Source organism: Diadema antillarum, unplaced genomic scaffold, assembly GCF_040938485.1.
Source record: "Diadema antillarum isolate AM-2024a unplaced genomic scaffold, OU_Dant_1.0 seq00000927_RagTag, whole genome shotgun sequence".
Taxonomy (NCBI): domain Eukaryota; kingdom Metazoa; phylum Echinodermata; class Echinoidea; order Diadematoida; family Diadematidae; genus Diadema; species Diadema antillarum.
The window spans coordinates 492,515-507,718 of record NW_027271778.1 but is presented as its reverse complement, the minus strand read 5'-3'; the positions used below and the strand labels follow the sequence as shown (position 1 = coordinate 507,718).

General features: G+C 40.7%; 1 protein-coding gene across 1 annotated transcript; it reads right to left on the bottom strand.

The window, feature by feature from the left end:
- Positions 1–2,856: 2,856 nt before the first annotated feature.
- LOC139741401 (uncharacterized) lies at positions 2,857–9,404 on the bottom strand. The gene has a single exon (XM_071651982.1). It carries the CDS (start codon positions 9,099–9,101, stop codon positions 5,466–5,468), a length of 3,636 nt encoding a protein of 1,211 aa, XP_071508083.1. The 5' UTR covers positions 9,102–9,404; the 3' UTR covers positions 2,857–5,465.
- Between the last annotated feature and the right edge of the window lie 5,800 nt (positions 9,405–15,204).

The window sequence follows — 15,204 nt, the reverse complement described above, 5'->3', positions numbered from 1 at the left end:
ACGGTCACATTTTGTCACTACTTTCTTTGCAATCTTGTCCACATTTCCACTGAGGATCTATGACAGAATAAGTCCCTAAACTGAGGGCATCAAACTGATCATTGTATATCAACATGTAGTTCAAGTGTATACAGCATGCACTGAGTAACATTCAAATGGCATTTGAAAATTAAAAAACAAAAAAACAAACTGCAATAATGAATTTATCTGAGCTGGTACAATGATCAATGACTATGTAGTCTCGCAAGACACCACTGAAGAAAATATGCCATGCAAATTGGCTGATATGCTGAATTTCAAACTTTAACTGCAATTTCACACCATGTTCCATTATTTGACTTCAATCAATGGTCAGTCAAATTAGACATACAGAATGGCTGACGTTTCATCACAACTGGACGTAAACGAGGCAAGCTAGGTCATTCTACCACAATAGATAAATTGTCTACTTGTTTTATGCCTTAAACAAATTTAATTTATACTACAACAGTAGCTGAGGTGTTGATGTCAACTCACAACTGCCCAAGTTGTGTACTTCACAAACACACACAAACCAAAAAAAAAGATAATCATGGTTATGGTTGGCAATTTACATGTAATATGAGCAAGCTCTTGTACAGCCCTTCCATGCTTTCAATCATTGTTACATCAAAAAAAAAAGATACACATACTAGATGTGCATAATTTCTTCTCTCAGATTGTCAAATCACAAAAGGAAATTTATGGGTAAATTGTGTGTAAAGAAACTTTTGAGGTGAGAACATCATCACCTCATATACTGTATACGCCATACATTTAGCGAGTCTAAATCTTTTTTTTTTCAAATTAAATATCTGGACTTCCTGACATTTTAGTGAGTTATCAAATTCATACAACAATTGATGAAGAAAGGTATGCGTGCATGTTGCATTCATGTCGGGATCACTCATCAGTTTATATTTTCCTGTGTTATTGATATTAAACTCATGAGTACATGTACACTGTATAGTACCCAACTCATGAAATTCTCCAATATATACGCTGTAAAAACCCAGTGAAATATATGGCGAATACAGTACTTATGAATGCACTATATTAGATACGTGTTTGCTACTAATATCAAAATTTCATGAAGACAGGTGAGCTCTAAAATATTAAATTCCATAACTTTCTTGTACCAAGTTTTATTCTGGCAATGCAATCTCCGCCATTCTGTCATATTTGTGAGAGTTTCCTCTTCTCATACAGAATCCAACTTTGGAACATGGTAAATTTATAAGACTTTAAAAATGCAATGTCCATTGCTTTGCAAAACTTGGCAACTCTCACAATAGTCACAAAGCAGGTCTACAAATATCTTACAAGTGTCATTTGTCTACATACTACATGTAGTATATCATTGGTCCAACAACCACAGAAAGAAATCTGCAATGCAATAGATTTGCAAACCCTTCCTTCCAATCTCTTGCCTATAATGGGATTTTCTGTGGGAAATTAGCTAAATACTCAAAAGAAATCTATTAGGGTGTTACTGCACACGTTCTGGCCACATTGCTCTTCTACTTGGAGATAATTTACAAATTTACTCAATATACTGTCATTAAATTAAAAAAACTGGCTTGCATGTATATTAGCTATTGATTCAATTGTGTGAAAAAAAATCACACAAATATCTAGTGGCCTATCGGGGGGGGGGGGGGGGGGGGGGGCACGTGCCCCGGGCGCCACTCCTTGGGGGCGCAAAAAACGAAAAAAAAAAAACGAAGAAGAAGATGAAAAAAAGAAAAAAAACGAAGAAGAAGAAGAAGAAACTCGCCCGGAAGGGGGGGGGGGGGGCGCGCGCAGAAACCCAAATCAAACAAGATAAAAACGAAACATGATGATGACACGGACAAAATGACAATGTTTATTGTGTTCACACAAGAATTCCATGTTCTGTAAGCTGAAATAAATAAAAAAATTCGGCTCGCTCGCCAAAATTTATATAAATGACGCGGAAACTATACAAATTTCAGCTCACTCGTGCATACTAATTTAGAGTATTTTCTAAAGTCCTCAGTTGCTTTAGCAGTATAGATAATATATCTTGATTAGAATTGTAAGATTTGATACGCAAAAAATGACAAGAATTCCATGTTTTGTAAGCTGAAATTGATTTTAAGTTCATTACATTTAAATCACCCTCAAAAGACCCCTTTTAAGTGCTTGAAAAAGCATATCATGTGGACTTTGCTTAAAGTCCCTACCGGGATGGGGTTGGGGTTGAACACTTTTCCAGAAATTAGGGGCGCAATTTTTGTGCTTGCCCCGGGCACTGTTTTCCCTAGATACGCCACTGCAAATATCATCCACATACAACTATGAGGATATTCCAACATGTTCAGTCTTCAGCAAATTACCACAGTTTTCCGTCCACGTTTTATTCTACATACAATATATTAAACATATGAATATGAATAATTTTCCTTCAAGACAAAGACAGCTAACTTTTAATTCTTAATTTACTAAAATTCAGATCGGGCGTATAGACAGCACCTTTTGAGAGAAAATGAAATTCGGTGCCTGAGCGGCTCAAAAACATTTGTGAGTTCTTAAATTCACCCTGTACAATTGTCAAACCCATTCAAAATGTGCAAAGAAAATTGTGAAGATATTTTTGAGGGTTTTCAAATTCACTCGAGCCAAAAGTATCACAAAATATGTGAAAATGTATAATCTACTACGAAAATGTCCGACTTTACAGTTAGCAGGAATATTCTCTGCCAAACAAAATTCTTAGACAGAGGAACCTGAGTAAAACAATGACCAGGCCACAAAACCCCATTTGCCCTCCGGCTTGAGTGAACCACAGATGAAAGGACAGCGGCAAACCTCATATGAAATGACTGTGCATCTTATTCTTATTTGGACAAAGTGTTCCATTGTCCATTTGGTAGCAGTGTGTTACATTATTGTCACAAAAAGGTAATCACTCCTCTATTGTTCCTATTAACAAAATAAAAGAAACATGAAAGGTAATATCCCTGATACACATTCTATATGACAATCAACATAATATTCTCACTGAAAACTTGATCATTTCATTACAAATACCACATTATTGCAGTACAGTGCACTTACTATTTATGTGGATCATTCCCACATTTACGCATACAAACTTCATGGTTACCAATCTGTCCGCAAAAACTGACATGGAGGCTGTGTGATTGCTTTTTTGATCAAAAGCAGAAAGATACCAGTACCTCATTCATGATAATTTGATGGTGCCAACTCAAATTATTTTCTAAAACTGTGATAGATCAGTTCCAGTTATTGTTTGTGAGAAGGGGAGATTTACTGTAGAAAGGAGAAATAACACCAGAATGAAAGAGGAAGCAGAATATGAGGGAAACCTTACAATGCACACATCAATTTTAAAATGTTACTGCTTTCCATCTCTTATTGACCAGCAACACATACATACATGTGATGAAAGCATTTAAATAATCAGTTTAGCATCGTGTACATCTTTATGAATCACATTCTCTTTTATCTGTAGAGTGACAAAAACTGTACAGTATTTTAGCACATAAAATTCTGATTTTGCAGGCAAGTGAAACTCACACCCTGTGAATTAATAAGTTTAGTATAACTCTGTTTGTCAAAATTGTCTGCCAACATCAAACTAAGTCATAGGTACTGACAAAAGCTTGGTCATAGCATCTCGTTTTCTACTTCATGTTTCAAGATGAAATAAAAAATACCACAAGTAGCCTTTTCACCTTAACCTGCCACATAGCCTCGGGCCTCTTTACAAGAATTTTCGTCCACGTATTTGGCATTCCTGGTCCAAACCTGAGATTTTTATTGTTCCTGAACAAAATTTGCATTCAAGCACAGTGGCACCTCTGTGGGTCTTTCAGAAAACATGCTGCTATTGAAAGGCGAGCAAATATTGCAGTGTGTACAGTCTCTGAGCTTCAGAAGGCTCTTTGCTGGATTGTAACAAGGGAATCAGCGAGGTTCAGTCAAGCCTACCCCCCCCCCCCCATTGCCTATCTTCTCTTCTCTATTTCCCCCCTGTCACTTGAAAAGCCCTAACACTCACAGACTTGAGCTACACAAAAAGTAAGATACATGAAAGGTACTATAGTAGAGGGTGCAGATGGCTGCGTCGATGGAAGCATGGTGTGTCAAGAGAGCGAAGCAAGCGATCCAGCAATGGTACTAGCTGGTCATGGGATAGGAATGCTGAATTTGAACAGCCATTTTTCTGTGAGGACATTAGACTCTTCTTGTGGTTTGAACCAGGTCGAATAAGGCCTGCACCAAACACTAAAGCCCTCTGACCTTAGTCATCAATTGACTTGCCCCTTTCACATAGTTCACCCTCTTGAGACCTACAGTATGGATTTCATTTTAACGCTTCTATGGCTTTGTCATTAGAACTTCATCTAAATAAAGAAGTACAGAGGACCACAGGTGGACTTGAACACAAGCTGTGCTTTCTCAGAATTGAACTCCACACTTCTCTCAATTTATGTCCCACTCTAGCTAGAACTCTTGTTATATTGTGATATCATATGCACCACAGATAACTCAGATGACTATTCTACCTTTCAGAATGCACCAAGATGCATAAAGTCTCAAATTTCAAGAATAGATGCATTGGCATTCTTGAAATATACCTCCAACAATAAAATCAAGAACAGAAATGCAAAGGTAAACAACTTCTGCTATTCAAAAGTTTTCTTCAGATATCTCACAGAGTGCCTATCATACTGACTTTCTCACAAAAATCCCTTCAAAGGTTTTAGGTCTACCTCTTGGCAGTTTTTCCTCACATGAGTGCAGTCTTAATGCTGTATGAATTTCTCATTAGTGCCAAGTAAAATTACTCACTTTTAATCATCTTCATGGCTTGCTACAGATACAAAATAATACACCATATTCTTTAACTTATTGTAGCCTGTTGTAAAATACAGTACTATAGCAGCTTTGCTATAGTATGGTGATCCAATAAATTTGTACCATTGTGTCAATAATTTGAAAACAAAAGACAAAATAACAATGTAATCAATAAACCCACCTGGAAAAGGGTGTTGTCAAGTACTGATTCTTTGGCATAGTTTTCTCAACTTCAACAATGGTGAAATTCTTGTATGACAACAACAAAATTCCAAATAGTAATCATATGCCACACATATGGCACAAACCAACAACATTTGCAAGAAAAAGACATGTGATACTGAATCAACAATGAATATGACATAATCCAAAAAAGCAATGCAACTGGACATGAAATGTGCATGATGAACAAGTCTGTCAAACAAATGCATAAACTGTAAAACATGGTCAGGCATGAATGTAAATCCATGAATAGCACTTTTGAAGGTGCATGCAACACAACTAAGCAATTTAACACGGGTCAGCCATCTCCACATTGGGTGTAGAAGTTCAATGGAATGTTAGTGAATAGAAGCAGGAACACGGGCTCAGCGGAGCAACTATGACTGCATAGCCAAAAGCAAAGGTTTGGAGGAAGTGTTTGTCTGACCTTTCTGGCAAAGATCGTCCCACAATCCTCCACCTTCTCCAACATCTTTCGGCTGGTCCTCGGGAAGGTACCAGGTTTCTTCGCTTGTTAGTAAATCCATATCCAAATCACTAGGAAGAGGTGGTTCTGATTTACTCTCATGATTTTCCACTCTCATATTATTTGTGGTAGTCGAGTCCTTTTTGGAGGGATTTGTCTCTCCAAGATTGAATTGTTTTCGCTGTATCTTTATTTGCTCCTGTAGAATCTCCAAAGGGTGCGCTTCCTCGGTATCTTTGGGTTTCCCACAACCGTTACCAGAGTGCGTAGATGTAGAAATATAGGTGGAAGCTGCTTCGCCAGTAGATGACACAGTATTGTTAGACTGCGGTAAGAACATGTTTCTCTTATGGCTGGTACTTATGGGATGGTTGTTGTTAAGATTTGGGGGTCTGAGTGGTGATCGATTGTGAATCACTGGAGGGGAGCCTTGCATGACACAACTCCCTGACTCCGGCAGATCTGGATTGGTGGTGCTGGACATTGTGGTGTCTGGAGAAAACACGCTGTCTAACAAATCTTGCGATACATGCTCCATTTGATTTCCATCTGCAATGGACATGGCGATGCTAATGGAATCTGAACACGACATCTTTGCATCCATACCCCATGAATTGTGTACGGAGTTTGGGGTTTGTGTCGCTGAGCGGTATCCCATGTCATCCGCTTGATGAGAACTGCTCTCACTCAAAGGTGTAAATGCAACATTATCAACAGACAGAGGACCTTCCATTGATTCAACACTAGGAGGATTCTGGGCTGAGCGCTTGCGATATTTTCGCTTGGGCTTTGTTTGCGGTATGCTACCAGAAATAAGATGATCCGTCGAAAATTCTTCTGATTTCCTTCTCCTGCGACCTTTTCTTGGTTTTTCATCCATCCTCCTTCCACCCATTTGCATAGGCACATTCTGCTCTAAAAAATCATGATATTTCCCTTGAAAATCTGTCATTGGCATTGGAGTAACTCCATTGTTATAAGTCGTGGAGAATGTATTGTAAGAATCCATTGGCACATTGCAGTTGGGAACAGATGTCATACTGCAGCTACTGGGCACCACAAACTGGTCAGCCATGGTGGTCACTGCTGGCATACCACCACCAAACCCTGTGAGAGCATCCGATTTTACTCCGTAGCTTGACGCATTCTCAAAACTGTGCTTCTTGGCACTAAGAGGGCTGTGAACTTTTTGGGGACCATTCTGTTTAGGCATGGAACTATCCATATCTGCTATAATATTCCGACATGCAGCTGACAGTGCTGCAATACAGTTCTGAGATCCATACCCATCGCTGGAAGAATGGCTCAAATATTCAGCATGTTGAGAGCTTGCAACTTTCATCAAGTCCTCTTGCTTGCTTGTGTCTTTGATAGACTGAGTCATTTTCTGGAGTTGCTGGACAGAGTTTTGGTTTTCACCGCCATCCCCTGACTTATCCTGTCTCTGGGTGCATTCTGCACTGGTCTCATTTTTGCTGGTGGAAGGCATGGTATTCGCTGGGGCTTTGCTCACAAGACTTACACTGGCACCTACAGTACTGTTTGGTGTTTGAGGTGCTGAAGAAGAAGATGCCTGCTCCTGCTGGCTGCCTGAACAGTTGGTTTGATACGACCCAGACACAGAAACATTTGGTGATTTTTGAGAAGAGGTGCTTAACGTACTTGGGTCAGATAGTTTGACAGGGTTTGATGAAGAATCGGAGTTCACTGATGGAATGCAGCCTGGACCATCCAATAATTCATCAACGGTTGTTTGAGGTTGAAATGTACTTGAACCAGCACAAGCAGTATTAACATCATCTCTTACTGTTGCAGGCGCTGTGTCGGATGAGCCAGTAGGAACAAAATCATCTGACATTGGATTACGTGATAGTCTGGCAAGTTTCTCTAATTCAGCACTGAAAATGCGATCCTGGTTCAACTGCTGTATAACGGTATCAGTATCTGAATTCAGGACACTGTTTGGGAACTGTGTTGAAGACAGAGAGTCAAATTTTTCCTGACTATGACTCCCAGTCGATAGGAAATGTCCAGGGTTGGCAGCACCACTGCACTGTGCGTTTTGTGGATACATCCCAGCTGGAGTAGCTACATTCTCCATCATGGCATTTGAGTGCATAGTTCCTGAATAATTCCGAGGTTGTTGTTGTTGTTGCTGTTGTTGCTGTGGCTGCTGTTGCATTGACATTCCTCCAATGGTACCGCTGTAGTTCATTTGTTGAGGTGGCATATTGCTCGGAGGCGGAAGTCCACTATAAGGCACATTATTCATTTGGGATGTTTGTGAATTCGGGTTGTTATAGCCTCCATGAGAAGCACTGCTTGTTTGCCAACCACTATGCTGGGTGTTCATACCAGTCGACACAGCACCCATGTTGCGCGTGTTGCTACCATGAGTTGGCACCACAGGCTGCCTCACAGGGTTAGTCCTAGAGAAACTGGGGCTGGAGTTGGGCATAGGACCAAAGTGTCTCAGCTTCTGCACAGAGCCCAGTGTCTGGTTGCCGCACATCGTCGAGTTGAAAGATGGTGATGGATAATGCCGTTGATGAGGCATCCTCATTCTTGGACCTGCATGAGCCATTCCTGGGGTAGAACCATATATAGCTTGGTTACTCCCATAGGACTGACCCATCATGGTGGTAGAGTTCACACACTGATTGCTCCGCATCCCAAACTCTGATGATGTTGATTCACCACCTATTGTCATGCTCATGTCCGTTGCAGCTGATTGCATCCCACCGGCAATGTGATGGCCAGCAGCGGGATACATTCGCGAAGTGGTTTGACTCTGAGAAGCATATGGCACTCCTGACTGGAGATGGTGCTGATTTGCAGTTCTATTTGAATAGTGAGGAGTCACTGCATGACTGCTGGAGTAAGAATTTGGTCCCATTTGAGATGCATTTGTTCTGTCCCACATCTCATTCGATTTCATCATAGCAGCTGGTCTCTGGTAAGACATTGTCATTGATGACTGCGATTGATTTTGTGAGCTGTAACCAGGGTAACCATCTCCAAAATTCTGCATTTGATTGGAAAGATTTGTCTGATAAGATGACTGACCGTGAATTCCCCTGTTGTTGCATCCATCAGCGGGAGGTGGAAATGACTGCGAACGTTGAATGGAAGAAGGGTAAGAGTTGGTCGCGGCGTTCGGGGGCACCGACGCACGTCGTCCTGCCATGCCCGGATATCCCGACTGCATACCGGCGATCGACTGCCGATGATACGCAGTTGCATCCATATTTGTTGAAGAAATCATGCGATTTTCCACATGATCACCTGAATTCATGCGATGATTATGGCTCTGATTCTGCCTGTGGTAGAAATTCAACTGCTCTGCACCACAACTGCCCGAAAACTCAGCAGACTCGTTGATCGACGGTATGTGTGGGTAGGCCATCGCACCGTAACTGTTCTGCCCGTTCGACGGGCGGGCGGATGAGTTAGCGTTCGTATGATACGACGACTCGTTCCCTCCTCCTCCTCCCCCACCGTACTGGGTCGCAAACCCGCTTCTGTGACCATACGAGTAGCCTGACATCGCGGCCGGAGAAGGCGGGGCTCGCGAAGGACAGGAACTCGCTGCTAGCTGACGAAAACTCGAAATTCCGGTGCGGCCAAACCGCTGGTCAGGTGCGAAAATCTATCATTTAATACATAACGTCGCAAGTTCTATGTAAGACCATGTTCGTTTCTCCTCGATGAGCACAAAATCTGCCTATGTTAGTCAGGCGACGCCACTCAAGCAGCATTGTATAGACAGGGCATTATCTCTATCTCAATGCAATCAAAGTGCTATTAGTGGGGCTAAATCGCGATACACGGCAAATCATTATCGGCTTGCCCGCCCGTGACAACTGCCTTTTGTGTACGCTACGGCGAGATATCAACTTCTGAATGCACGAGTCAACAACGGACTCCATTCTCCGAGAAAGATTGGCAGCTAGGCGTAGTGTAGCGGAACGCGAGCGAGCTTAGCGAAAAACCTTGAACTTTTCGGTGTGTAGAGTCAGGCACCAAAACTGCGTCAGTACACCACCAACACGCACACATTAGGGAGAAAAAAGACACCCCCCCTCCTTTTTTTTTTTCTTCCTCTTTGATGCTTTTTTTCCCCTCCGGAACCATCCAGCCAAGGCAGACTTTCATACCAGTGGGTATACAAAGTGGATGAAGCTAAACGTGAAACGGGGGTTTTCCTTTCCAGGCGTTTATACCCTTGCCGTATTTTTGTTGTGTTTTGTTCTGAGAAGTTTAGATGGCATAGTTTGGCTGATGAATTCTAACAATCAGACACATTTGATTAATTTAGCTATTTAAAGTACACCACTCGTCTTCTTGTTTGGTTGTATTTTTTATAGTATTGTTATTATCAGCATGAAATCACTGATGTCTTTAGGTAATAGGGCCTACTAGTGACATCGCAAACTCGCATATCCTGTATAATATGCAGGTTTATTGCGAATATCTGTTTCACTGCTATAATATTTCCTTTCCTAATATGAGAGAACCGTACGACTGATCGAATTCGCAAGAATTGGATATTTGAAGAAAAAAATAAATCGTCTTGCGTAAAATATCCGCCCACTCACGGCGCGTATAGGCCTACCCGGTACGTGATTAAAAATTGGAATATCTTATGTTGATGCCAGTGGCAGTAGAGATGAATGCTGTTAGAAAAGTAAATCTAAAATGTGGAATATAGGCCTACATTGTACTGCGCGCCCTTTATAATGAAACTGAATGAAAGTGATACAGTATGTGTAATCTTGCTCCGTCAGCGCACGTCGCACTTCGATAAATTTTGCAATTCCAGTGAAAAACTACCTATACTGTCGCGATGTGATGGACGTGATTAATGTGGTGGGTACAAGATGTAGGCTTATACTCTATGAACACTACTGGCCTTGTCTTGTGTTCTTAATGTTGGGGATTGAATTCGGGTGCGCGATAAACCTGTGGTACTTAAACTTTCAAAAAGCAAGAAAAATGAAAAAAAGAATGCGGATAACAAAGAAATATTCTGGAGTATATTTACTGCTTTCTGACGTCCCTTAATTTCAATTTTGTGGGATAATTTTTCACTCGTTTATGCCATCCGCTATTTTGTCACTCCAAGAATCCGTAATTTATCCACTAGTATTCTACGGTTCGAACTGAAATTACGAACTTGTTTCATTTCTGCCCGTCACACTGATTACACGTATGAATATGTATAATAATCATACATGGGAATTATATATTTGATAAAGTAACATATCAATCTTCATCAGATGAATCCTATGTAAGCGTGTATTTGTACAGCTTGTCTGTAAGTATGGAGACATGCAGTCGTCCAGGAACTTAACGTACAGTTCAGTGAATACTGTGATAATGTCGATCTCACATGTTCTCTGCTACTTTCTTGGCTCATCCAAACTTACTGAGAAGCCTACATCTCCACCTTTCGTTGACCCCGATTATGACCCAACGTAGAAAACAGTCTGAAAGCCGAAACCGTTTTCCGAAGCGTTCATTTCTCGAATTTGGCTTGCCGAGTATGTAGCGCAGAGTGAATCTGTCGTATACTGGTATTATAACGAAGAGAGGAAAACTTTGGTACTGCGTTCAATGTAAAGGTCACTCAGGACCAATCATAACGCAGGGTGCGATTTGTTCGATTTGTTTGGCTTACGGAAAATTTGGCGCGCATTCAACTTTGTTGGATCTGTACTAGCGTCGTAGATGCGCTTCTCAAATTGGTAGATTGATGAAAAACACCTATGATTTCAAAATACATTGATGAGTGGTTGTAATCTGTTCTAAGTTCTGCAAGTTTCTTGTGGAAATCAATGCACTGTGAAACTCACAAGCATGCACATTTTCAAATGTTCGTTGTATACGAGCTTTCATTAATCTTATTAACTTATATTTTCCATTTTTAGCACAAGCTGTTATGAAATATATATTGGTTTTTTGTTTCGTTTTGTTTTTGTTTTGTTTTGTTTTTTGTCGCTGTACACAAGTGTCCTGTGCTGACGCACGGGGACGCCGTGCGAAGGAAGCACGACGTCTGGTCGGGCTAGTCTGATATCAATATGCGAACTGACAGTGAATCCGTTTGTAAGTAACTTCTTTATGATATCTCGCTTTGTGTGCTGCGTTTCTGGCAATTTGCAGTGGCAGTGGTACAATAAATCATGCACTTGCACTTGCAAAATCATGCGTTCTTTGAGAAAGCGATAATTGACGTTTGTTTAATCTGTCTGGCCCGCTGGTCATCATTCGAAAGGTGCCGAGTCGTTCTCAGTACAGTACTAGTAACCTTCAGCCCCGGCTGCAACGCTGCCATACACTCATACATACATACACGAGCGTTGTGAAAGACACTTCCTAAAGGGGGCGCTCTTCAGCTTGACATTTAGGGCGGATCAACACAAGATAAGTTGAATGGTTGCTCACGCTGGCTCGGTGACGCACGGTAAAGAATACCAGCAGGGTATGTTTTGTAGTAGCTCTCATCTTGAAAACAAAAACAAAAAATATACAAAAATAAATAAATTTATGCATAATCAGTTATATGTTTTCTTCTACGTACAACGACGCAATGTGGAATACTTTACCGAATGAACTGAAAAACTGCAAATCATTGCAGCAGTTCAGAACCAACTTTAGATGAACTTTTGTATGTTCTGCCAGTACTTTAATACTCTTTTCCTTTTTCAGCCCGTTTTGATTGTATACCATTTGTGGTCTTTATATTTTGTACCCGTATTCAAGTTTTGAAAGTCTTGTATTTACTTTGGGGCCTTTTCCCATCAACCTTGAAAGACTTTAATTGGTCCCCTACAATGAATATGTTTAAAATTGCTTTACTATGACTTAAAACTGTAATAATTGATGTTTTTAATGTGGAAATGAAATGAAAAATGGAGTGGAAAATTAAATGCAAACTTACCATCATCTGTCACATCTCTTTAAGCAACATAATGTGGATTTTGACAGTATGAAAATACACTTTTCCATGAAAGTTTGTGGCTAAAACTATGGGCAGAGGTGACCCCAAAATTAACCTCTGGGCGTAGCCCCTCCTCGCTGTGCCCCGAAATGAAGAATACTTTTGGAGGCACCGAGGCCCATAATTTTAACCAGAAACTCAAAATTAGGCAGAGTATACGTTTCATATTTGGGATTTTTAAAAAAAATAAACAAAAGAAAGGGAAAATGTGAGGCGAGAACTCTTGTGGTGGATGCGATGTTGTGGAGGGATCCTGTCTACAGTGGCAGTACGAAGCGATGTCACAGTTTATGTTTGTGCCATTTCACAAAGAGACCGTACAGATCAGCGCGCGATGTCAGAATTGCTTTGTGATGTCACAATTGCTTTGTTGAGAAATTGTTACATTTCACAGAGTGGACCGTACAATTGAAGCAGCACACGATGTCAGAATTGTTTTGTGATGTCACAATTGCTTTGTTAGAAAATTGTTACCTCCGACAAGGGAGGAGGTTGTTTTCGTTGTCGTTGGTTTGTCCGTGTGCAAAATAACTCAAAAAGTTGAGACCGGATTTGGATGAAACTTGCAGGAAAGGTTGACAAACACACAAGAAATAGATGATTAAAATTTGATAGTGATCCGGGAATTTTTATGGATTTTATGAAGGATTTTCGATATTTTGGCAGGTAGGGTCAATGAATGAGTTCAAGCTGCGTATTTTTTAGGTTTTCATACGCGCATTAGAGTGCGTGCTCTAGTGTCTGGTCCAGGACGAGGGCAGCTGGCATTGATGACGTAACAAAAGGTTTCTATTATTACCTCCGCCACTTAGGGAGGAGGTTATGTCTTCGTTACCGTTGGTTTGTTAACAGGTTTGTTGGTTTGTTTGTTTGTTTGTTTGTCCGTGTGCAAAATAACTCAAAAAGTAGCTCACGGATTTGGATGAAACTTACAAGAAAGGTTGAGAATGACACAAGTAACAGATGATGAAATTTTGGTATTGATTCGAGAATTTTGGGGGGAATTTATGAAGGATTTTTGATATTTTTGGCAGGTAGGGTCAATGAACTTGGGAGTTCAAGCGGCGCATTTTTGAGGTTTTCATACGCGTACTAAAGTGCGTGCTCCACTTTCTGCTAGGGCGAGGCGCGTCGCGCAGCTGAGGGTTTATGACGTAACAAAGGCTTCTATAATATTGGAAAATCAGGGGATTTTTCAGCATGTATACCTATGGGTGGAAATCACTGATCTCTATCTCATGGAAGAGCCCAAAGAGCTTTTCCCCAGTGGTAGAGAGGAGAAAAATCTCTTTGGGAAGAGCATAATCATCGGTGGAAAGTAGCTGCTTGGCGGAGGTCTGCGCTCTCAGAGTGCTTTTCTAGTTACTATTGGGAAATCGGGCGATTTTCAGCATGCATTCGTATGGGTAGAAATCATTTATCTCTCTACGGCCAGAACAAGATCAGTGGTGGAAATGAGCTGCTTGGCGGAGGTCTGCGCTCTCAGAGTGCTTCTCTAGTTCACAGTGATCGTACGAAGCAGTCGCGCGATGTCAGAATTGTTTTGTGATGTCACAATTGCTTTGTTAGAAAATGTTGCTTTGTTCACAGAGTGACTGTACGAAGCAGACGCGCGATGTTAGAATTGTTTTGTGATGTCACAATTGAAGACCTGAATATAAAAACGACCAAAGTCCAATTTTTGGCAAGACTGAGTTAGAAATGGGAAACATAATTGGCCCATCTTGTGTATAAATCATAAATATTTTCCCCCGGAAGTGCCTAAAATGAACGAGTGTTTGTATGGACGTAGAAATGGTCCAAGTACAGGACTTTGGCCATTCCAAAGAGATTTTTGTCACTACCACTCATAAGCACTTTATAAGTGTCTCTCTGTTATTATGATTATTTTTATAAGCTCTAGATCTTTGGCTCATTCTACATTCAGAGCCGTAAACGGCTCTGCTTACATTCATAATATTACAGCGCCCTCTCTCATCACTCCTTTTCAAAGCTCAATCCCAAAATTCACCAAATGTCTGGCATTACCACTCGTACACGATGAATTTAACTTGTTGGACAGGGATGAGGAAATAAATGGGGAAAACTTAGCAAAACAAGAGAAAAAAGCTTTAGAGCAGAGGGGAAAGAGTACAACAATCGCAAAGGAACCAAGTTCCTGCCATTGCTGCAGCCGTTATTTTCCACGCCCGTTTGTCCAACAACAAAAATTTGTTGTTGTCGGGGTTTTTTTTTCTCTCTCTCTCCTTCATTTGTTTTAGTACCGTGCAGGCTTCACTATCAATACATCCACTGTAATGCCAATATAATCGTTAATGATCGTATATTTCAATGCTTATATCCATAATGTATTTGCCCGCCAAATTTAATGAAATCACAACACCACCCACGCTTTACTTACCTTTGTAGAAAAGATTACACATGCACTTGATACATTTTCGCATACAATAGGCATCTTCCTGGACTTTTCAAAGGCTTTTGATACGATTAATCACGGTATACTTCTTTCTAAGTTATCCCATTATGGTATTCGCGGAAAAGCCTTGCAATGGTTTACGAGTTATTTATCTGACAGATTTCAATATGTACATGTGAACAGTTTTGATTCTTCTATGAAGAAAATAGAATGTGGTGTTCCGCAAGGAAG